The sequence below is a fragment of the Aureobasidium namibiae genome, assembly GCF_000721765.1.
Source record: "Aureobasidium namibiae CBS 147.97 unplaced genomic scaffold scaffold_6, whole genome shotgun sequence".
NCBI classification, from domain to species: Eukaryota; Fungi; Ascomycota; class Dothideomycetes; order Dothideales; family Saccotheciaceae; genus Aureobasidium; species Aureobasidium namibiae.
In genome coordinates, this window is record NW_013581203.1 from 249,882 (window position 1) to 269,458 (window position 19,577).

Consider the following 19,577-nt stretch of genomic DNA (forward strand, 5'->3'; position numbering starts at 1 on the left):
ATGAGGGGTCAAGTCAGAGCTCAGTACTCCTGTCTCACAAGGAGCTGGAGCTGAGAAGGACATGTGGTAAAGTTGTTGGCTGTCGGGAGTGCTCAGGAGGTCGCATGGCTCCGCATGCCAACGAAACGATTGGCGATTGGCCCGGGCTTCATCCCGCATGAACATGTCATTGTCCTCGACCCCTCCATGCGATCAACATCTCTTATACACGTCTCTCACGACTACTTTCACAACACCGACTTGGTCGATTCTCCCTACTACATCTATACGACAGCTGCTCCGATCAGAAATCCGAAAATATAAGTCTTGCGACTACTAGATTCACCCGCGCACAGAGCCCGAAACAGCAGTCGCCACTCGCCCTCAAGTTCCTTCCCACACAACACAAACTCGCCTTCGTCGCTGTCGCAAAGAACAAACACTCCGTCTGATCGACAAGGACCGTTTACCGGTTCTCTCCCTCTTCCCCTACCCTCAGTCGGCACTGCCACTACACCTTTAAACAAGCCTTGATCCTCTGTGGTCATCGCGAGGTGTCGCAGAGCCAGACCATTCAATCCCGGCACATGAGCAGCCATCTGTGGAAATACTACCTCCAGGATGATGTCGACCGATTCCGGCATCTACTCGAGACGGCCTCGTACAATGTCCGCCCAAACCAACACAGGGCCCAATCCATGCAGGCTTCCGCCGCCGTGAGCTCCAGTCCCGGCACTTTGAGCACCTCGCCGACTCTCAACACAAAGCCACGCAAGCCTTCGAATTTCTCGCCACATGTAGGAAATATGCCGCCACTCACCAAGGCTGACATCAACTGGCGCGACTCGAATGGCATGACATTGCTTCATCACGCCGCCTCTTCGACCACTGAGAATGCCTTCGAATTCGCCCAGGCTCTCGTCGAGCACCCTCTGATCGACTTGTACCTACAGGACGCTGAAAATTCATGGACTGCCTTACATCGCGCCTTCTACTTCGGTAACATCACCATTGCTCGTGCAATTCTCGAACGCGACTCGTCGGATGCTCTGCGTAGGGGAATCGGAGGAGGTCTGGTCAAGATCAAGGATCGTGAAGGACTCGGCCCGTTAGATCTATACGCTGCAACAATCAAGGATCGTACTCTGCGACCAGAGGGACAAAGACGACCCAGAGCTGCCTCTGATGCTAGCGAGGAAGAAGCCAACATGGACGACGAGCAAGAGGTCAGGCAAAGGGTTATCGAGTTTGCGACAAATATCTCTGGCGATGAAGTCTACACTTTTGGAAGCAACAAGAACATCACTCTGGGCTTTGGAGATGAGGATGACCGACAACATCCGGAGCGCATCACTCTGAAACGTCCAGACCATCTGCTGCAACGATTTTACCGTGAGCACGTCAGAGACTACGAGAAGACATGGACGACTTTCGATCCTGTCATTACGCAGACAGGTCGTTCTGCTCTTCCACGCTCCTTACCCGTTGAGTCCATGCCTTGGGTTGTTAAGGATCGGCCATTGATCATTCAAGATGTCTTCATGTCCAAGCTCTCCACAGCAGTCTTGACCACCGATCCGGAGTCAAACTTGTACATGTGTGGTCACGGACCTGGAGGCCGTTTAGGTATTGGCGACGAGCAATCGCGATTCAGATTCGTCTGCATCGACGGCGGCGCACTGTCGCGCAAAAAGATTGCGACTGTTGCACTCGGTCAGAACCACACTCTGGCTGTCGATGACCGTGGCGAGGTCTTTTCTTGGGGTAGCAACGGCTATGGCCAGCTCGGATACACTTTACCGAAGACTGGAGTCAAGGATGAAGATCCTGTGAGTTGCGTACCAGCGCAGATTTTTGGGCCTCTGAAGCGCGAGATCGTGATTGGTGTCGCTGCCTCTCGCATTCATTCAGTCGCATACACCTCCACATCTCTTTATACCTTTGGCAAGAATGAGGGTCAGCTTGGTATCGTTGATTCGGATGCCCGCTCTCTGGAGTATCAAGTCACTCCCCGAAAGGTTGCTGCTTCTCGCTTTGCTGCCCCGATCGTCTCAGTCGCTGCCATAGACCGCGCTACAGTCTGTCTCCTGGAAAACCACGATGTATGGGTCTTCGCAAATTACGGTTATGCCAAGATACAGTTCCCTCTGGATGGCTCGAGCAGTTTCTTGAAAGACAGTTTCCGCGTAACTCGATATGATGACACCATCAACCATATCAGCAAGATCACTGCTGGTGGTGACACTATCTGTGCCATGTCGAGTAGTGGTGAGGTCTACACTCTGTCCGTCAGTCAGCGTCAAGACCAGAGCAACGCATCCACGACCAACCCCACCAAAATTAGAGGAGCACTATCTGCGCCACAAGAGATTTGGTCGCTGAAGAAAAATAACATGGCTGCCCGTGATGTTGGCGTAGATGCTGATGGCTCTATCATTCTTACCACCGAGGAAGGAAGTGTCTGGAAACGATCCAGGAGAACAAAGATCAAGGACGGAAAGTCTCTGGACACCATTCAATACAAACCCAAGGACTACAAGTTTTCACGTATCGCTGGTCTGTCTCGCGTTACAGCGGTCAGGTCTTCAGCATACGGCGCCTACGCGGCTGTTCGCAGAGACTGCGATGTCACCAAGACTCAGACGCTGGTTGAAGAGCAGAACATCTGGAGCAATTTGTTCCCTCTTCTCTGCTTCCACGACCTGAGCGTTCAAGAAGACGTACCCGATAGTGAGAGCGAGGAGCCGCAGCCTCGTTTCTGGCAAGGTCGGAAAAAGCCTGACGAGTTACAACTTCTTCGCAAGCACCTGCTCGTGTCAAAGGACATTGAAAAAGACCTTGAAGAACATCTACGCCTATGCGCGAATGAGAACTTCAGCGAGTTTGACGCCATCATTACCTCCAATGTGTCCGAGATGCGCTTCCCTGCTCATCAATTCGTTCTCGCGGGCCGAAGTAGGGTACTCAGAGCCGGCTTACAGACTCTCAGGGATGGTGGTGACTTCAGCGTTCCTGACTGTCTCATCTCTGAGCGCGATTCTTCTGGTCGACCTATCCTCATCTTCCAAGGATTTGATACTTTGACCTTAGTCGACTTCCTTCTCTACTGCTACACAGATTCAATTGTCGACTTCTGGCACCATACTCGAGGCTCCCCAAAGGCTTTCAGATATCGCCAAGTCCGCACTGAGTTGATGAAGGTCGCTTCCAAGCTTGAACTGCTCAAATTGGAGCCTGCAGTCAGACAGATGATTGAGCCTGAGCGCTGCTTGCACATGGACTTGGAGATTGCCACAAGAGACCAGAACTACTTTGCCACTGGTGACATCCGAGTTCAGTTGAGCGACGGTGAAGTTCTGGTTCATGGGGCGATGGTCTGCCAAAGATGTCCGTTCTTCGAAGGCATGTTCATGGGGCGTGCCGGTGGTCGCTGGCTTGATGAACGGCGTGGTCTCTTGCAAAATGCTTCTGATGCTGTCGACGTGGATCTTCAACACATTGAATCCAACATCTTCCGCATGGTTCTTCGCCATATTTACGCGGATACTGGTGAAGAGCTCTTTGACGACATTGTCAGTGCCGACCTTGATGAGTTCCTTGATGTTGTCATGGAGGTCATGGCCGTTGCTAACGAGCTCATGCTCGATCGTCTATCGCAAGTCTGTCAAAGAGTCGTTGGTCAGCATGTCACGACTCGCAACGTCTGTGGTCTACTCAACGCCATCGCTCCCAGCTCTGTCACGGAGTTCAAGGATGCAAGTCTCGAGTACTTGTGTCTGAGTTTGGAAGCTATGCTACAAGGGGGCCTGCTGGATGAGCTTGACGAAGATTTACTCCTGGAGCTGGATGACATTGTTCGAGCCAATCAGCTTGCTCTCATGCCATTTGCGAAGAGCGGGCGTGCGGAAGCGTTGCTTCATGAACGTCATCCGGAACTCGCTGGCCTAATCGACAGAGACCGTCGCATCAAGCTTGACTCGATAATGTTGCACTCTAAATATCAAGACCTCGATGGATGGGGTCCAAATTCCTTCAGAGGTGGTAGCTTGGATGATGGTGCATATGCAAAGCAGAAGGCGCGAAGAAAGTCCAAGGACGCCCAGTCATCTGCACTTGAGTCTACTCCCCGAGTCATAGCAGCTGTATCCGCTTTGGGCACAAGCATCGAGGAGAGCTCACAACCGGGTTCGAACGGCACACGATCGAGGGATCCCGAGTCAGAGTTTGAAAGGGCACTGCGCAGAGATACTGCTGTTGGTACTCCTACTGACTCCTGGCTTGACTCTCGAGGAAACTCAATCACACCTCATGCTGGAACACCAAAGCAAGGTGGTCTCATCCCAGGCATGACGCCCGCCACTCCTATTAGCTCTTCAAGCGTTCCATGGGCAGCAACCCCCTCACCAGGCGCCAAGCTGGAGATGAGGGATATTATGGCTCAGGCATCCTCGAGTCGTGTGTCCAACCTCTCATTAGGCATTGCAGCCAGTAGAGAAAAGGCGTCTGAGGATGCTTCGGCGGCAAGATCTGCTGCGAAAATATCGCAGAAAGAACGCAAGAGGATGCAGCAAGCGCAGCAGACCGTAGCTGTTGAGATAGAAGAGAAGATCGCTGCCAAGGTGGCGTCACCATGGCAGGTTGTCTCTGGACAGAAGATACCTTCTCTCAAGGACGTCATTGGTGACAAGCCGCCATCACCAGGTCCATCGAACAGACCTCAGCCTACAACTCGCACGAGCAACACTCCTCAATTGACAATGCGTCAGACGATTGCTAACCCAAAGCCCTCGTCCAAACCTGCGGCCGCCTTTGCTGCATCGCCAAAGAGTCTAGGTCCTGGTTCGCCGATCATATCTGGTCACCCATCCCCAAGACTCGGCCCGCAACGTGCACCTTCAGCTCAAGCTGGAGTCAAGTCACCGGCACCAGCATCACCGCGCATCCAGGCTCAAGCACAAGCCCAGGCCGGACCCTCTCTACCCATTCGTCCTACTCCGATACCTCGCCAATCCCAGCCCCATCCTTCACGCAAGCCCTCCCAACAAACCGCAGCGTCAACACTCGCACCTCCACCTCCACCAGACCTCTCATCCCAATCATTCCCCTCCATTCAATCCATTGTCCACAGCCCTCGGGCCGCAGAACCTGCTCTCCAACTTTCTTTACAGGAGATCCTGGAGCAGCAGCAATATGAGAAAGACATCATCAAAGAAGCTGCTGCCGCAAGGAGTTTGCAGGAGATTCAGGCTGAGCAGGAGTTCCAGGAGTGGTGGGACAATGAAGCTAAGAGGATGAGGGAGGACGAAGAGTTTGCGAGGTTGATTGCTGAGGGAAAGACACCCGAACAAGCTGGTGCAGGTGGAAAGAAGAAAGGAGGTAGGAGGGGTGGAAAGTCAGGTCAAGGTCAAGACAAGAAGAAAGAAGGCGGAGCTGCGCAAGCTGGACAGGCTGTACCGCAAGGACAGCCTCAGGGACATTCTCAAGGCCAACCGCCCAAAGCTCGAGGACCTAGAGGTAGAGGCAGAGGCGGTGCTGCTGTTGCGTCTACGCCCACACCTGCCGCTGGAGGAAGTAGAGCTTGATAGTTTCTGGCTCTTGACACTGTTGTACATATATATATCACACTACACTTTATCTACACTTCGCTACCAATTCATATGAGCAACTTTTGGCTTCGTGATTGCATGTTCCGAGTCCAAAGACATCGAAATCTGAAGGTCTCACACTCGCGATACTGGCGACACAAGTATCTGCTTCGGGTCTAATTCGACCCCAGATGAATCTCGAGCAAGCGATGATATTGTTAACTATCAAGAACACTTTGTTTAATCGAACCAAACGCTCTCTTTGTTCTGATCCAACACCATTTGTTCTACGACTTTTTTTTGTTTTTGAAGCCCAATGCAGTCGAATATCTTTCTTCAGGACCCGTTACTATTGCGATCAGAGTCCTCGGAGCCGAGCTTGCCATTCGCGAGGCCGCAAAGATTAGGAAAGGCTTTCTGGATCTAGTGCTAATAGGATATATGATTGTAAGGTTTTGCAAGTTGGTTTTTTTTCTTTTTTCATGGTTTTTTTTTTGTTTGTTTCTCGAGTCTGGAAACGTGTTTTTGTATGTATTGCATGCGAAGCTTGTTACAAATAACTCTTTTCGCTACTCTTATTCGCCTGAAAGACCTGCTGGTTTTTTTTTTTTTGAAAAGGTTGGCATAGGGAAAAAACAGAATAAAGGAGTGTTTTTGATATGTTTTTTTTTTTGTGTTTATATTATAAGGATGATTAGTGAGAAGCCTGTTTGAGAATAAAGCATAGTTTGATCTGCACAAAGGAGTGAGCTCGAGAAGACCTGCGTGGTCAGACTGGCGTCTGCTATCTAGTCACGTTTCGGGCGGATCTTTTGGCCAAAGGTGATTAGGTGATCCTGAGGGAACACTAAACTGGAATTCGAAGTTCTGGTAGTAGAGAGGATGGGGATAAAAGTCATACATGGTTCTCTTCGTTCCGCGATGGAGCATCTTTAAAGGCAAGAAAGGAAGAATTAGATGTGGGGATGTAGACATGAGGGGGGGAAACCAAGCTCCCAAAGATGCGAAGAAGGCAAGCAATCATAGAGAACTTTGGGATTTCAGGTAGGCAGTGGGGAGTTACTTCTCTATCTAGTCTTGGATGAGTCTACCTAATCATGTCTCACGCTCTTGATGCTAGTCTCTATAGCAAAGACTGGAACTGTTGAAAGTACAGAAGAATATCCTTGAATAAGATCTGATTACTGCCAAAGACTAATTGACGCGTGCTACATGTAACTCCAGAAAACTTCCATCATGAGCTACAAAATCTATGCGAGAGAGCATCACTATAGTGGAGGTCTCACTCTACATACTCAAGGGAGCAGCGTGAGAATCACAGAGGATGGAAGAGTCGATGCAGCTCTCATGAAGTTTGTTGGACAACTGGCTACTCTGCTACCTCCCCAGCCATAGCAATTTCCTGGTCTCTCCTCCACTCAGCCAGAAATGCAATTCTCTTCTCCACGCTCCCTCTGCCATGTTTACCTTCCAGCCTTCTGATGGCCTTTGCGTTTGAGCCTTCAGCCACTTGATCATCTTCCTCAGTCCATACACCAGCGACATCTACCTTCTCGCCCTGAGCTTGCAGGACCAACGCGGCGAGTTTGGGATTAAACGACGTTTGACGAAGTGCTTCTACAACAGTTTCTTCAGAGTACCCACCAGCCTTAATCTGGTCATCTATCCACGGCCAGAATTCGTCTTCGGCAAGGATCTGGGAGTCGGTATTTGCTGTGGTATAGTTCCCTGCTGCCTCTTCGTCAAGATACTCGCCAGGTGGGAGAGGAACATCGAGATCAAAGGGTTGGGTTTCGGCTGCAAAGATCGCTTGGGTGGAAATGCGTTGACGCTGTGACTGTGACGGAGAGGGTGCAGAAGAGGCTTCCCAAGCTTGCGTGGCGGGAACGTCAAGGTGGATGGCTGTGTTGTTGGTGGAGTATTCGAGTGAAGATTGGTAGGATGGGTTGTCCAACTCTGGGTCGATCTCTAGGAGTGCCGGGTCATATTCAGGCTCGAGTTCTTGATGCCCGTTATTCGTGAGGATGTCTTCGTCCTCATCTTCATCAAATCCATCGTTTTCCTGGTCGTCTTGATGGTCGTGTGTTTCGATGGCTTCAAGGGCCTTTTCTTTCATGTCTTGTGGTAACATGCTTGCGAGGTAGGTGGCAAAGTCGGCCTGATCGTCATCCTCATCATCTTCCTCAATATCGAGGCCTCTCTGCTCTTCAGGCATGCGGTTCTCTGCTTGGATACGTGCAAGATTGGCTCTTGTCAGCTGATGACGATCGTCTTTGTCTTCTGCCATCTCGCGACGCAATTGTCCTGCGGCTTGATCTTCCGAAGCTTCTTCCTCTCCATCAGAGTGGTGACTTGGTGAACGCGCCTCTCTACCGGAAATGCCGACTGTCTCGTCTGGGATTCTCTGGACAGGAGCGAGGGATTTGTTTGGTTCAGAGGGTGGTGCTGCTGTACGTTGGCGCTTCGGGGCTGATTCTTCCGCTGTACTCTCAATCTTCTGCAGCTTTCGTTTAGCAGGGCCCAACAGAGCATTCTCATTAACTTCTGCGAGTTGTTCCGCCACATCCGCCATCTCTTCATCTTGCTCTGCGAGTTCATTCGCCGGGTCCTGGGGTGCCGACACCTTCTCAATATTTGCAACGTCGGGAGAAGTCGCTTGGAGTTCGGAAGTGATCTTGTATGGCAGAATTTCGATAGGTTGGCCTTGATTTTTCCAAAACTCGACCCATTTGGCATCCTTCTGTGATTCTGGTCGCTCTGGACCGTCTTCTCTTTGCAGAACGACCGGCAATACACGTCGCTCATAGAAGGATCGCCACTCAACAGCAGTATGAGCATTGTCGAAACCAGCCCATTTGATCCATGATTCCTGATAGCGGCCGACGCAGACGTTCTGTATGTCGAGAGCGACGCTCAGGAGATCGTCGAAGTCTTGATCGGTGAAGGCCGAGTCGTCGTGCGACTGAGATTGAGGATTTGTTTGTACTGTTTCCTGGCGGGAGGACGGAGGTGGCTGTACTGGTAGAGCACGTTGTTGTGGCTGAGCGGGTGTCTGTTGTGACAAGATAGGCGAGCTCATGTTGCGGCTCCTGACCATCGGGGTGTTGGCTTGGTTCTTTGATGTTACCACCGGACGCGTTGCAGTCGAACGACCAGTGCTCGATCCAGATGCCGTCGGAACATGGGCAGTATCCTCAGTGACTTCTTCAAGAGCGTGGACTCGGGCGGCGTGTTTCGAGCTGCTTTGTGGTGCTTTTGCGGTTGAACTTGTAGCAACAGGCGGAGCAGCTGCCTTGGGAATGACACTGCCCGAGGCCTGAGCGGACGCTGAAGCTCCTGGAGGAATCCTGAACCCTGGGCGCTTCAATGGTGTCTTGCTGGTCGATGGCTTAGGTGAAGGGGGCGGACGGGCTGGAGCGGTTTCGACCTCGGGACCAGCGTCCTCGGCTTCGAGAGGAGTATGATCGTCATCATCATCAAGCTCTCTTCTTGAGAGGTGTCCGACCCAGCGGTCTCTCCAAGAGTGATAAGTGTGGCGTGGGTTTCTTGCTTCAAGCTCTTGATAAATGGCATTACCACTTATGCGAGCTCCTTGCTGTGCCTTCCTAGTAACCCACGCTACCAGCTCTTGATCGTCTTCCTCAGTGAAGGGTACTTTTGGACGGGATCCTGGGGTTGATGCGATGGCTGAGCGTGCCGTGGAACGTGGTAGAGCGGTGGACGGTAATTCGACGGCATGTGTGTCCAGGGGAGGCAATCTGGCATCAGGGTAGGCCTCCCAGCCAGTGGGGGGCTTTATGGACAGTACCTTGATATAGCGATCACGCCATGACTGGAAGGTGTGTCTGGAGTTGTGGGCGGCGAGGGCTTTGTAGAGCGTGTTGCCTTGGATGGCAAGACCTTGTTCGTTGGCCTTGTGTACTAGCTTATACAGTAATTTGTCGTCGTCGTCGGTGAATGGAGTTCTCGTCGACTTCTTGGAAGAGGTTGCGACAGCGGTGGTGGTAGCGGAATTTGCGGCCTTACGGCGGCTGGCGAGCAATGATTCGTCGTCTGGTATCTCTCCTTGCTTGATGGCCTCTTCGATGAACTTGTAGCTGAGAGCTCCGGCAGGCGCGTCGTGTCGCATATGGTCAGCGATCAAGTAGTCAGCCTGGGCCTCGAGCTTGACCACTCTGCCGCCGTTAGTCTCGACCAGCGAGACGTAGTGCGAGCGTTGAGGGACTCGTTGGACGATGAAGAAGTTGACGCCGGCAAAGACACCAGCGTTGGAGTCAGCAGGATTGACCATATCTGTATATACAATGGCCGGCGGCATCTTGATTGTTCATGGTCGAGTCAGAGTGGTGCATGTCTGGGCAGCCGCTGCCTTGGGCTGGATGACGCGACTTGACGCGATGGCAGTGACGCGAAGCCGAAGCCGAACCCTTTACATTTTTGGTTGTACCCATGACGTGCCAATCGTCTCTTTCCTGTTGTCCAACCCTCCAGATCCACGACAACCTCCTCGTTGGTGTGCTCAAGATGAGACGCAGTTGCAGAAAATCATGATCGCCTTCCGTAACACCATCATCTTGGTGGTCGTCATCTCTCTCTTCACCTTCATAGCCCTCTTCGGTCGACTCCCAGCTCTGCGCAAAACACCCATCGGCTTCAGTCACAGGCTTCTGTGTATCTACATTCCCAATGCCTTCCGACGAGTTGATACTCGCTATACCGGCGGCCGAATGAACGCCGGCCTCGCACGACTGACCAACTACCTCTTCCACCAGAAGAACCCTCTCGTCTTGCTCCTGTTCCTCACTCTCTTGACAGGCAGTGCACTTCTCTTCCTCCGTGCCGCTCTCCCCCATCTGGATTCCACCAAGATCATACCGATCCCCTTCGTTTTGCTAGCCCCCTACACCTTCACCTACCTCTGCGTCACGAGCAAGACCGACTACCTCAACCCAGTCAATCATGCGTCCGCAATGCGCCAATATCCCTACGATCACATACTCTTCCGACCCGACAACCTCTGCCGTACCTGCAACTTTGTCAAGCCTGCAAGAAGCAAGCACTGCTCTCTGTGCGGCGTATGTGTAGCAAGATGCGATCACCACTGTGCATGGATAAACAACTGTGTTGGAAGACACAACTACCGCTATTTTCTGCTCCTGCTCTTCAGTATTGGCATCGTCGAACTCTATGGTGCATACTTGTCCTGGTCTGTCTTGTCACCCCATCTACATCTTGGTCACTCGAGCTACGGCTGGTTTGAAAAACAATACTGGGCAGAGTTGGGCAATGCTTTCGTCTTTGCTATGAGCATTGGCGGCATCAGTGTTGCTGGTGTTGGTCTCCTCGCCATCACTACCATGCCCCTACCCTTCGCTCTCTTTGCATACCATCTCTATCTTATTTGGGCAGGCATGACCACAAATGAGAGTGCCAAGTGGTCCGATTGGCGGGACGACATGGCAGATGGTGTCGCATGGATTGGGAAGCGCAGCGTGGTGGAAGCCCATAACAAGGAGCGAAAAGCACGTCAGTTGCGGAATCGAAACAGAATGAGTGGACTGGCCGGTCCCGTGTCGGACTCTGAAGAACCCGAGGAGGAATATGTGCCCTGGCCCAAGCACAGTGATCAGATTCTCGTCAGCACGACAGACGGAAAGGCTCCCACAGGACAGGAACAACTCTGGGAAAGATGTACAAGTCTCGATATGGTGGACAATATCTACGACCTCGGCTTCTGGGACAATTTTGTCGCCGTAATGTCCGGCAAGTAAAAGTTTTATCGTTATTCCAACTATTCGGTCTTCTCACATCACCTTCTCACAAGCTGCCTGCCTTGTTTGTCTCTCTAATGGTTCTCGCCGAGCTTCTTCGTAAGCTTGCAGAGTGTGATAAGAGACCGTCAAGCAGCACAGATCTTTGACCGAACAGAGATCCATGAGCACGTCTTTGAGCCAGTGGCAAAGCTCTTCATCTGCATTCAGCTTGTAGGAAAGTTCAACATGGAAGAAGAAACAGGGGGTACGACCAGGAGCTTGTCGCTTCCAACACGTGCCACCGCCGCTTTCCAATGTTGACCATGCAAATGTCAAGCCACAGCAGTTTATCTCAACCCGGATTGTCCCCAATGCATTCAATCAAAGGCAGGCTTAGGATTCTCGCTCGAGCAAACCCATGACTCCAAGCGTCTCGTTTATCATTGAGGTGTTTGTGAAAGCTTCAGATCTGGCCTTTCGTCAGAAAGCTCTGGAAAAGTGTTTCTTTGTTCTTGATGCATATATATGCTCACCAACTTTTCAGATCTGACTTTCTGATCATCGCATCTCTCCAACTTCAGTACCATCGCCTGAGACTTTAAAGTGTCATACTCATATCTGCTTATATCTTGTACATATATATCATGTCTGGCCCACCACCAACGATGTCATGAAACAACAACTTTGGTGCTGTTCACGTCACACACGTCAAGTTCTCCGGTACTCCCAGGGGGTTGGAGAGATGGCTTTCGACATCTGCCTTGCTTCCCTCAAATACTGTTTGTGCTATCATGTCGATGCATACATCATGCTCCGCATTTCATCGAAGTCACCAACTCTACCACAAATGCTTCCGTCAATCAACAGTCCGAACACACTTCAGACGCTCCGTCGCGCACTTTCCAAGACCTCAGAACCAGAGGATAGAGCAGTATGGCTACAAAGCGCCGCAAATTTGTTTTCAAAACGATTATGAATCACAATTTTACTCCATGGAAGCTTCCAAGATGTCTTTAGTGTGTTTTGGAGCACGGAACGTACTTCAAGGTTTTCGATGTGGAACTCTTTTCGTCTTATCTCCAATAGATCAATCTTCTACAATCTCTCTTGATCTGCCTCAGATGTCTACATGGAGGGATGTAACTTCCAGAAAGCGTTCCTTACTGTTTGGCAGGCACAACAGAATACCACATGTTCTTGGTAGTGGATGCAGATATCATGGCGCGTGTTAGAAAAACGGCCGACGCGGTATATAAGGCCCTACCACATGAGTAGCGCCCTTTTGTCAAGGTCTTTGATGCAGAGGCCTCAGACGAGAGCGCTAGCGATGGCTACCCAGGATGAACGGAGTCGAGATTTTGCAGCCGAAGAGATGCCTATCCGGATCAGACATACTGGGTGGAATCGGACGGTTCCGATAGCTCAAGTTTTGACGACGACGATGACTAGGCCAATTTCTCAGACTGGGCAGTACGAGGGACGTTTTGCCTCAGAATCGTCATGTGGCCAATCTCTTTGATGGGTCCTGGATGACTCGGAAGTCGAAGAAATCAGAGCATCGTCGACTACAGTCTGCCTTCACGAAGCAAAGAGCACAGTCTTGAACGCTATGAAGGATGTGACCGCTCGCAGCGTCTCGAATCGTGCCCAGTCCCATCCTGTTCCTCCAGAGACCACAGTCACACACACGTAGCTTGTCTTAACCCAAGCACAATCACACCAACGCCAAGCGTCACAAACCCCAAGTGCCCTTGCCATGCCCTGTCATCCACCAAGCAGCGCAGGCGCAGCATGTCGTTATCAACGACCCCTTTCGTGATGATCACCGCTTCTTTACTCCTGTCGACCGCATCGAGCCCTTGAGCAGCCGTTCGGCCGGCGAGAAGCGCAAGTTGAGCGATGTCGAGCCAGAGCAAGACTATGCAAGTGCCAAGCGCCATTCCACCACCTCTATGGTGCCCTGTCAACCCACATGCCCACTATCTCGGAGGCTGAACGCGATGTCTGTAACAATGACGTCGCGGCCTCAAGGCCGTGACAATAACCCCTGTCCCTGCTGTCACAGAGCAAAGACCTGCTGTCAACAACAACACCGGCGACCACTTATGAGAGTCTGACATCACTCGCCTGGTGCAGAACCTCAGCATGTCCTGCACTTATACACCCAACTGCACCGAAGCTGTAAAGTCACGGAACCAATCACAAGCATTTACTAGGCCCTCTCCTTCCACACCCTGACCATCATCTCAGCCATGAGCTATTTGACGGACATGATGAACGAGTCCTGTGCTGGAGATAAGAAAAGTCCACGTGTTTGGAAGCAATCTCTCAGTCTCCTTCTCTTGCCCCTCCCGTTCCTCTCGCAAAACCTACCAAGAAGCCCTGCGTCGAATGCAAGATGATTTATATTCCTGGCGAGAGATCTGATCCCAAAATCTGGTAATAAGTCGTGATCCCAACCTCCAGTCCTCACCTCGTATCCGCCGGACTTTTGTGCACCCTTTCTGATATATAGCTCAGAGCAAGAAATCTTGGTTAAGTTGCTCCTCGAAACAGTTTCCCAAGATAATTTGACAGCAGGTCATTCATGACGTTTTCCCTTGTATAGCTTTATACTATATATCAGCAACAACAAGGACCACGTCACGGCCGGTGTTACTCACAATGCCCAGTGGGTGACCGACCCGATCCTTGCCAGGGACCTGACAGCAGAGGTCGAGCGCTGCCATGACCGTGCTCAACCTGCCGCACCCCCTGTCGTCCTTCCCGTGATCCCTCGACTACGACAACAAAGACGAGGAGGAAGACGAGGCCGATGCCGCCGACGCCGACTACGAGGATCGGATCGTCAAGATCACCGGCATCCCTCTTAGGGAGGAGATCTTCGAGATCCTCGAGGAAACCATTGACGATCTCACTGGTCACGGTCAAGACGACGAGCTCGAGCGCATCAAGACCTCGCTTCTGCCTTGAATGCACATGTCAACGCCGAGGTTCGACCATCAAGAGCGAGAGTCATTCGAAAGCACCATGGACATTGTCCTACTCGAGATCTATGAAGCATGATGGCATGAGTTTGGATGCAGTGTCAATATTGACTAGACCTGAGTCGAGGTGGAATGCTGGCTTTACCTTTGTCCGACTTGAGGAGAAGAACATTCTCTGGTGCTTTCACAGGCCTTGTACTTATTCTCGGTGTCGTTCTCATGCACTTTCAATGATCCAAAACCTAGTCTCTATCGAATTTGTCAGCAAGAAGCACGCTCTCAGAGCGGAAGGAGTGCGTCCAGTTTGGACGCGACGTATTGAAGCCACTAAGTCTGGAGACAATCGCCATCAGCTTCAAATCTTTCCATCAAGCCTCGGGTCCGCGTACCTTCTTCCCTGTGGCCCTGGACTCAATGACCGAGCGCATGGAAATTCTGAGGAAGGACAACAATGACTTGATCGAGGCTCTCGAGGAGCAGAAGCAGAAGAATGAGAGCTTCTTAGAGAAGAGATTGGGCGAGATGAAGGCCTAGGTCGCCACTTAGAAGAAGGTTCAAGAGGTTGCTGCCACGATGGTGCTGCTTACTTCTTTTCGACTATGCCAGCATGTCTACATCTTCCTGTTAGGGCATGCAATTGAGCACTGTCCTTGCCCTGCCAATGACAATGGAACTTCGTTGCTACCGCAATTCCTATGGCAACGACCGTGGAGCACCTTACCTCGTCCTTTCTAACACCGTCTATGTTCAGTACACAGATGGAATTCGTTGCGCCCTTAATCTGTGATCAGCTAGAAAATTTGGGGTCCCTCTCTAGAGATGGTTCTATAGACAGAGTAAGGAGGGCTTTGTGTACTGCTGGAAACGTCTGCGTCAAGATCTGGCTAAGCTGATTTGTTGATGATAAGGTGTTTAAGGACGACAGAGGGCTTTGGCAAGGAGTTATGGGGTGCTTGTGGAGTTTCTGGCTGGGTCATTTTTCATCATGTATAATCTTGCCTTTTGGGTATGATATATATATCGTGTCAAGGTGAATACGTCATCTTCGCACTACCCCTCTTGCTTAGAGATGGATAGCTTCTATTGAGTAGTCTCAGTACATGATGATTCAAGAATGATATTCAACGCAGTGAGTTCCGGTAGCGCTAGGGGCTTCGATCATTGTGGAGAAATTGATATGGACATGAGGAAAAGGCCAAGCCGCAAGACAGCTGTCAAACATGGATCCATGACAGGGGTCTTGTGACAACAATCGTAAATTTGCTCGCTCCTACTACTAAAGTCCGTTATTCAATCCATTGCAGGGCTTCAGGTCGCTTCTGCGAGCTAGATATGCGGACCTGTAGACTTGCGATCGGACAGCAGGGTACCCCGTACTATGAGGAGCAGTAAGCAACGGCGCAACGCTAGAAGGAATTAAGAGCTGTAACGATTGGGTACCTATATAGCCACCACTACATAGCGAAAGTCTGCTAGCCCTAGTCATTAGCCTAGGGGCATACCAATATCAAACATTTGCAATCGATTTTGAAGTATTTGCATGTCCAATTACCCGAAATTAGCGTGTATCTAGACTGTCTCGCATCACTCGACTCAGAACATGACTCGCGTCACGGCCACATGGCACAACATCTCGGCTGTTTCGCGCTACAAAACCGTTGAACTCAATTTCAGCAAATGAAGACAAGATTGCTGGGTGCCGCTCCAAGGATTTTCTATCAACCAAACAACTACCACTTTGAGACACTTTCTGGATGGATTTCCCTGGGCGCTCGAAGACCTCATATGACGTGCTCAGCGGCAGAATGCACTGCCCAAATGAACGGAAAAACGAAAGGCGGGAATGAGGTTGGCGGGTGCCTGGTACCCCGTGCCTCACCTATTAAGGCATGGGGGCACGCGACTTACTTCGTATGCGTTTGTTTCTATACGATTTTGTTCGGCATCTGTATCTACGATATTCGGTCAATGATTGATCTTTGAAAAAGCATATGCTTCGATCTCGTGGCTCGCCGCCAAGCAGCATTCTTCCACCCTACGACAGGATCGACCTGCTGGCTCATGTTCCAACCGACGTGGCTTCCAAGAAGGAGGCCACTGCTCCATAAAGCGACCTTTGTTGCGAGCACTGTCTTTGCCTGGCTGCTTTTTGTTCACATACATTATCTTTTCGCCAAACCAAGCACATACACCCACTTGGACGAGACCCAATTGCAAGTACAGGTCCAAGAGGATGAGACGCATCACAGTTTTCAAAGCATCGATCCATGTCCGACAAGCCGCGAAGTTCTCAGCATCAAGGCTTACGAGGCTATGAGTGACGAGTGCGTGGAAGAATGGGTTGCACATCATCAATGGAGTTCCGCATGCACGGGAACGAATCTCAGCGAGGGACTCAAGGTGGACGGAGTATGGGCATGGGTCAATGGCACCGACCCTCTACAGATTGCCGCAAGAGAACAGTATAAACCTGGCACAGCCATGAAAATGGACGCAGCTCACAGATATGTCGAACACAACGAGTTGCTATATTCTATGCGCTCTGCATTGACATCTCTGGGCAACGAAAACATGCAAAGGATGCATATCCTGGCCAGTGCGTATCGTCATTCCAACGCCAGTGGTAAGATGATGACTGGACAAGTGCCTACCTGGCTTGAAAAGGCCAAGGCACTCACTGGCGAAAGTGCCGTCGTGCTGCACCATGATGCGGATTATTTCAAGCCCATCGAAAGCCCTGGAACCAATCTGTCATCGGAAAAGACACAAGAATGGAGAGAAGCTGTTCTGCCTACATTCAACTCTTTAGCGGTAGAGGCACAAATTCAGAACATCGACCATGTGTCCTCCGATCAGCTTGTCTACTTCAACGACGACTTCTTCACACTACGGAAACTCGCCGTGTCCGACTTTACGACTCCTCTCTATGGTCCGGTCATCAAAACACTAACAAGATTCACGAGCATGTATCTGCCCGCGAAGAAGACCATCTGGCGTACTTTCAACCCTGCTGGCGAGGAGCCTGGCATTAAGCGTGCTGCTTGGGTCCTTGGAATGCGCTTCTCAATGCGCCCGTACTACTACATTACCCATCATCCCAGGACTCTCTGGCTTCCTCTACTCCGAGAAGCTGCCCAGACCTTTCCCGAAGCCTTCACTAATACACCGCTGTCACGATTCCGTGCACAAGATGATGTTCCGGCTTCCATTCAGGCCGTTTTCTTAGGGTCGTGGTACGTTGTGGAGCGTCACCGCGAAGCATTACTTTGGTCCTGGGTAGTCGCAAAATGGGGAGGGACTAGCGGAGAACTTTCCACTATGACCAAGGATGATATGTGGGAGGAACTGGCTGGAGGGACGGCGTCATCGAAGTCTCTTCTGCACATCAGTGTGCCTGTCCGGGCTCCGATTTTGGATACAGAAGTGTTCAAAAAGGCGAACATCAGTCTACCCACTTCGACCGAATATTCCTTCTCGAGTAAGGACGGATATGCACTTTCATATGTTGACTCAATGTGGCCGTGGAATCGGCCCAGACATGGCTACCCAGACCTTACGAGCGGTCTTATGGGAAACACATCGTCGCAACTCACGCAGGATCCCAACTTCGTCGCAGCCAACGCATGCGTCATCAATCGTTTAACCTGTTTTGGCGTATCCCAAGAGAATGAAACTGCAAACGACTTCTTCAAGCGCATAGCTTTCGAGAATCCCAGATGTGGAGACTGCATTGTTACCGCCTTGATTGGTGCGAGTGGGGTATCTGGTATCGACAAGTTCCTGCCGGACCACCTTGCTGGAGCAGATTCAGCGAGTTATTCAGACACTCTCACTAGTCCGCCACACTTACCCTTGACCTCTAACTGGACGACGACTGACTTCTCGATGCCTGATGCCATACCAAAAGGCTCTCTACCAGCAAACATGACGCTTCGGACCTGGTGCATCCGGCTCATCCAAAGATATTCGTACGTCCTTGGATCGGTGGAAAGTGATCTCTACAAGGTAGAAAGAGCTGGTGATCTTGAGGTCAAGATGAGCGAGATTGAGCTCAAGGTACAAGAGGATGGTCAAGTTGATGAGGTGAGCTTCACCAAATCAGAAAATAAAGATTGGAGATCTAGGCTAGGGTGGGCTAGGGGACCACTGACATTCTTGTGTTTGAATGACGATATCAAGGATACTGGCAAACTTCGGAACCGCATTGATGAGCTACTGGTGAGCTTTTTCGAGAAAATGTGGCCGGATAGGATGAATTTTGAGAAAGAAGACTAGAATTTTAATGACATCCCTTCACCTACTGTAACTTTTTTCTTTCCTTTAGCATCGGTGGCCTGAGAGTCATTGTCAAGCAAAACTTTGTGACATTCGCTCGTGCGTCAGGATCGCCATTCTTGAACTTTCAGTAGAGCTCTGAAGAGATGCGTAACGATAAATCGAGAAACAAAGCTCGACTTAAGTCAAACAGCCAAGGGGTGATGCTTTGATCGCCCATCACTGTTCTGTTCACAACGTCTGACAGCTCCGCACCATCCTCGCCTCACAGCCCTCTTTTGACCTACAGAATCACACACGGTGCAGACCAGACATGGCAAACAGAACCGATGATGGTATTTACAAAAAGCAAAGCAAAAGAAGATTTCCGACACGGGGAATTGAACCCCGGCCTCCTCGGACCTGATTGTTCTTTCGAACGGTTTGAGAGCGAGAAATCCTAGCCACTAGACCATATCGGATGAATATTGAGTGTCTCGACTTGAATGCATCTAATCACTGGGCGGCAGCAGAGAATAGCATCTTGGATCGAGCGTAACTCGACTTTGCTCCGCGACTTTCATAACGCGCTGGGCGCCACACATTGTCAACAATCCCGACATTCGGTCATCTATGCCTGATGTATCTACTGACTCCTTGATACAAACGTAAGCGCAGTCTTTGTACGGATGAATCCTCGATGCTTCTGAAAAGACTCAATGGGCTGCTAAACGAGGAGCCTTTGTGTCTGCCAGCCAGACGCTTCCAGAGAATTAGCAGTAGCAAACACTGTCTTCAATACCATATTACTCATCGAGATGGAGCAAAGCTATAGATCTGGCTCTCAGCTCCGCATCTGACCGGTGTCTTGACATCCACGTAGTGCAACACAGGTTTCGAGCCCTCCGGAGCATGTCATCGCACCTGTATCATTACGTTCATGATCGCCATTCTTAACTCTCTGACCAACTCAAAGACCTTCATGCAACCGTTAAACTACCTGGGCGCCGACAGCAAGC

The 19,577-nt window shown here is 50.8% G+C and overlaps 5 protein-coding genes across 5 annotated transcripts; 4 read left to right on the forward strand and 1 right to left on the reverse strand.

Annotated features, from left to right (window-relative positions):
* Nucleotides 1-566: 566 nt before the first annotated feature.
* M436DRAFT_43540 (uncharacterized protein) lies at nucleotides 567-5,561 on the forward strand (the record flags this gene model as incomplete). Its single annotated transcript, XM_013572960.1, has 2 exons — nucleotides 567-4,836; nucleotides 5,032-5,561. 2 exons carry the CDS (start codon nucleotides 567-569, stop codon nucleotides 5,559-5,561), a joined length of 4,800 nt encoding a protein of 1,599 aa, XP_013428414.1.
* Nucleotides 5,562-6,933: 1,372 nt separating this feature from the next.
* Nucleotides 6,934-9,882, reverse strand: M436DRAFT_62670 (uncharacterized protein; the record flags this gene model as incomplete). The annotated part of the gene is made up of 1 exon (XM_013573175.1): nucleotides 6,934-9,882. The coding sequence occupies one exon, from the start codon at nucleotides 9,880-9,882 to the stop codon at nucleotides 6,934-6,936; it is 2,949 nt and encodes a 982-aa protein (XP_013428629.1).
* Nucleotides 9,883-10,111: 229 nt separating this feature from the next.
* On the forward strand, nucleotides 10,112-11,335 carry M436DRAFT_44400 (zf-DHHC-domain-containing protein; the record flags this gene model as incomplete). The annotated part of the gene is made up of 1 exon (XM_013573129.1): nucleotides 10,112-11,335. One exon carries the CDS (start codon nucleotides 10,112-10,114, stop codon nucleotides 11,333-11,335), a length of 1,224 nt encoding a protein of 407 aa, XP_013428583.1.
* A 2,646-nt stretch (nucleotides 11,336-13,981) lies between these two features.
* On the forward strand, nucleotides 13,982-14,290 carry M436DRAFT_80705 (uncharacterized protein; the record flags this gene model as incomplete). The annotated part of the gene is made up of 2 exons (XM_013573314.1): nucleotides 13,982-13,988; nucleotides 14,112-14,290. 2 exons carry the CDS (start codon nucleotides 13,982-13,984, stop codon nucleotides 14,288-14,290), a joined length of 186 nt encoding a protein of 61 aa, XP_013428768.1.
* Nucleotides 14,291-16,365: 2,075 nt separating this feature from the next.
* Nucleotides 16,366-18,579, forward strand: M436DRAFT_43516 (uncharacterized protein; the record flags this gene model as incomplete). The annotated part of the gene is made up of 2 exons (XM_013572957.1): nucleotides 16,366-18,373; nucleotides 18,434-18,579. 2 exons carry the CDS (start codon nucleotides 16,366-16,368, stop codon nucleotides 18,577-18,579), a joined length of 2,154 nt encoding a protein of 717 aa, XP_013428411.1.
* Between the last annotated feature and the right edge of the window lie 998 nt (nucleotides 18,580-19,577).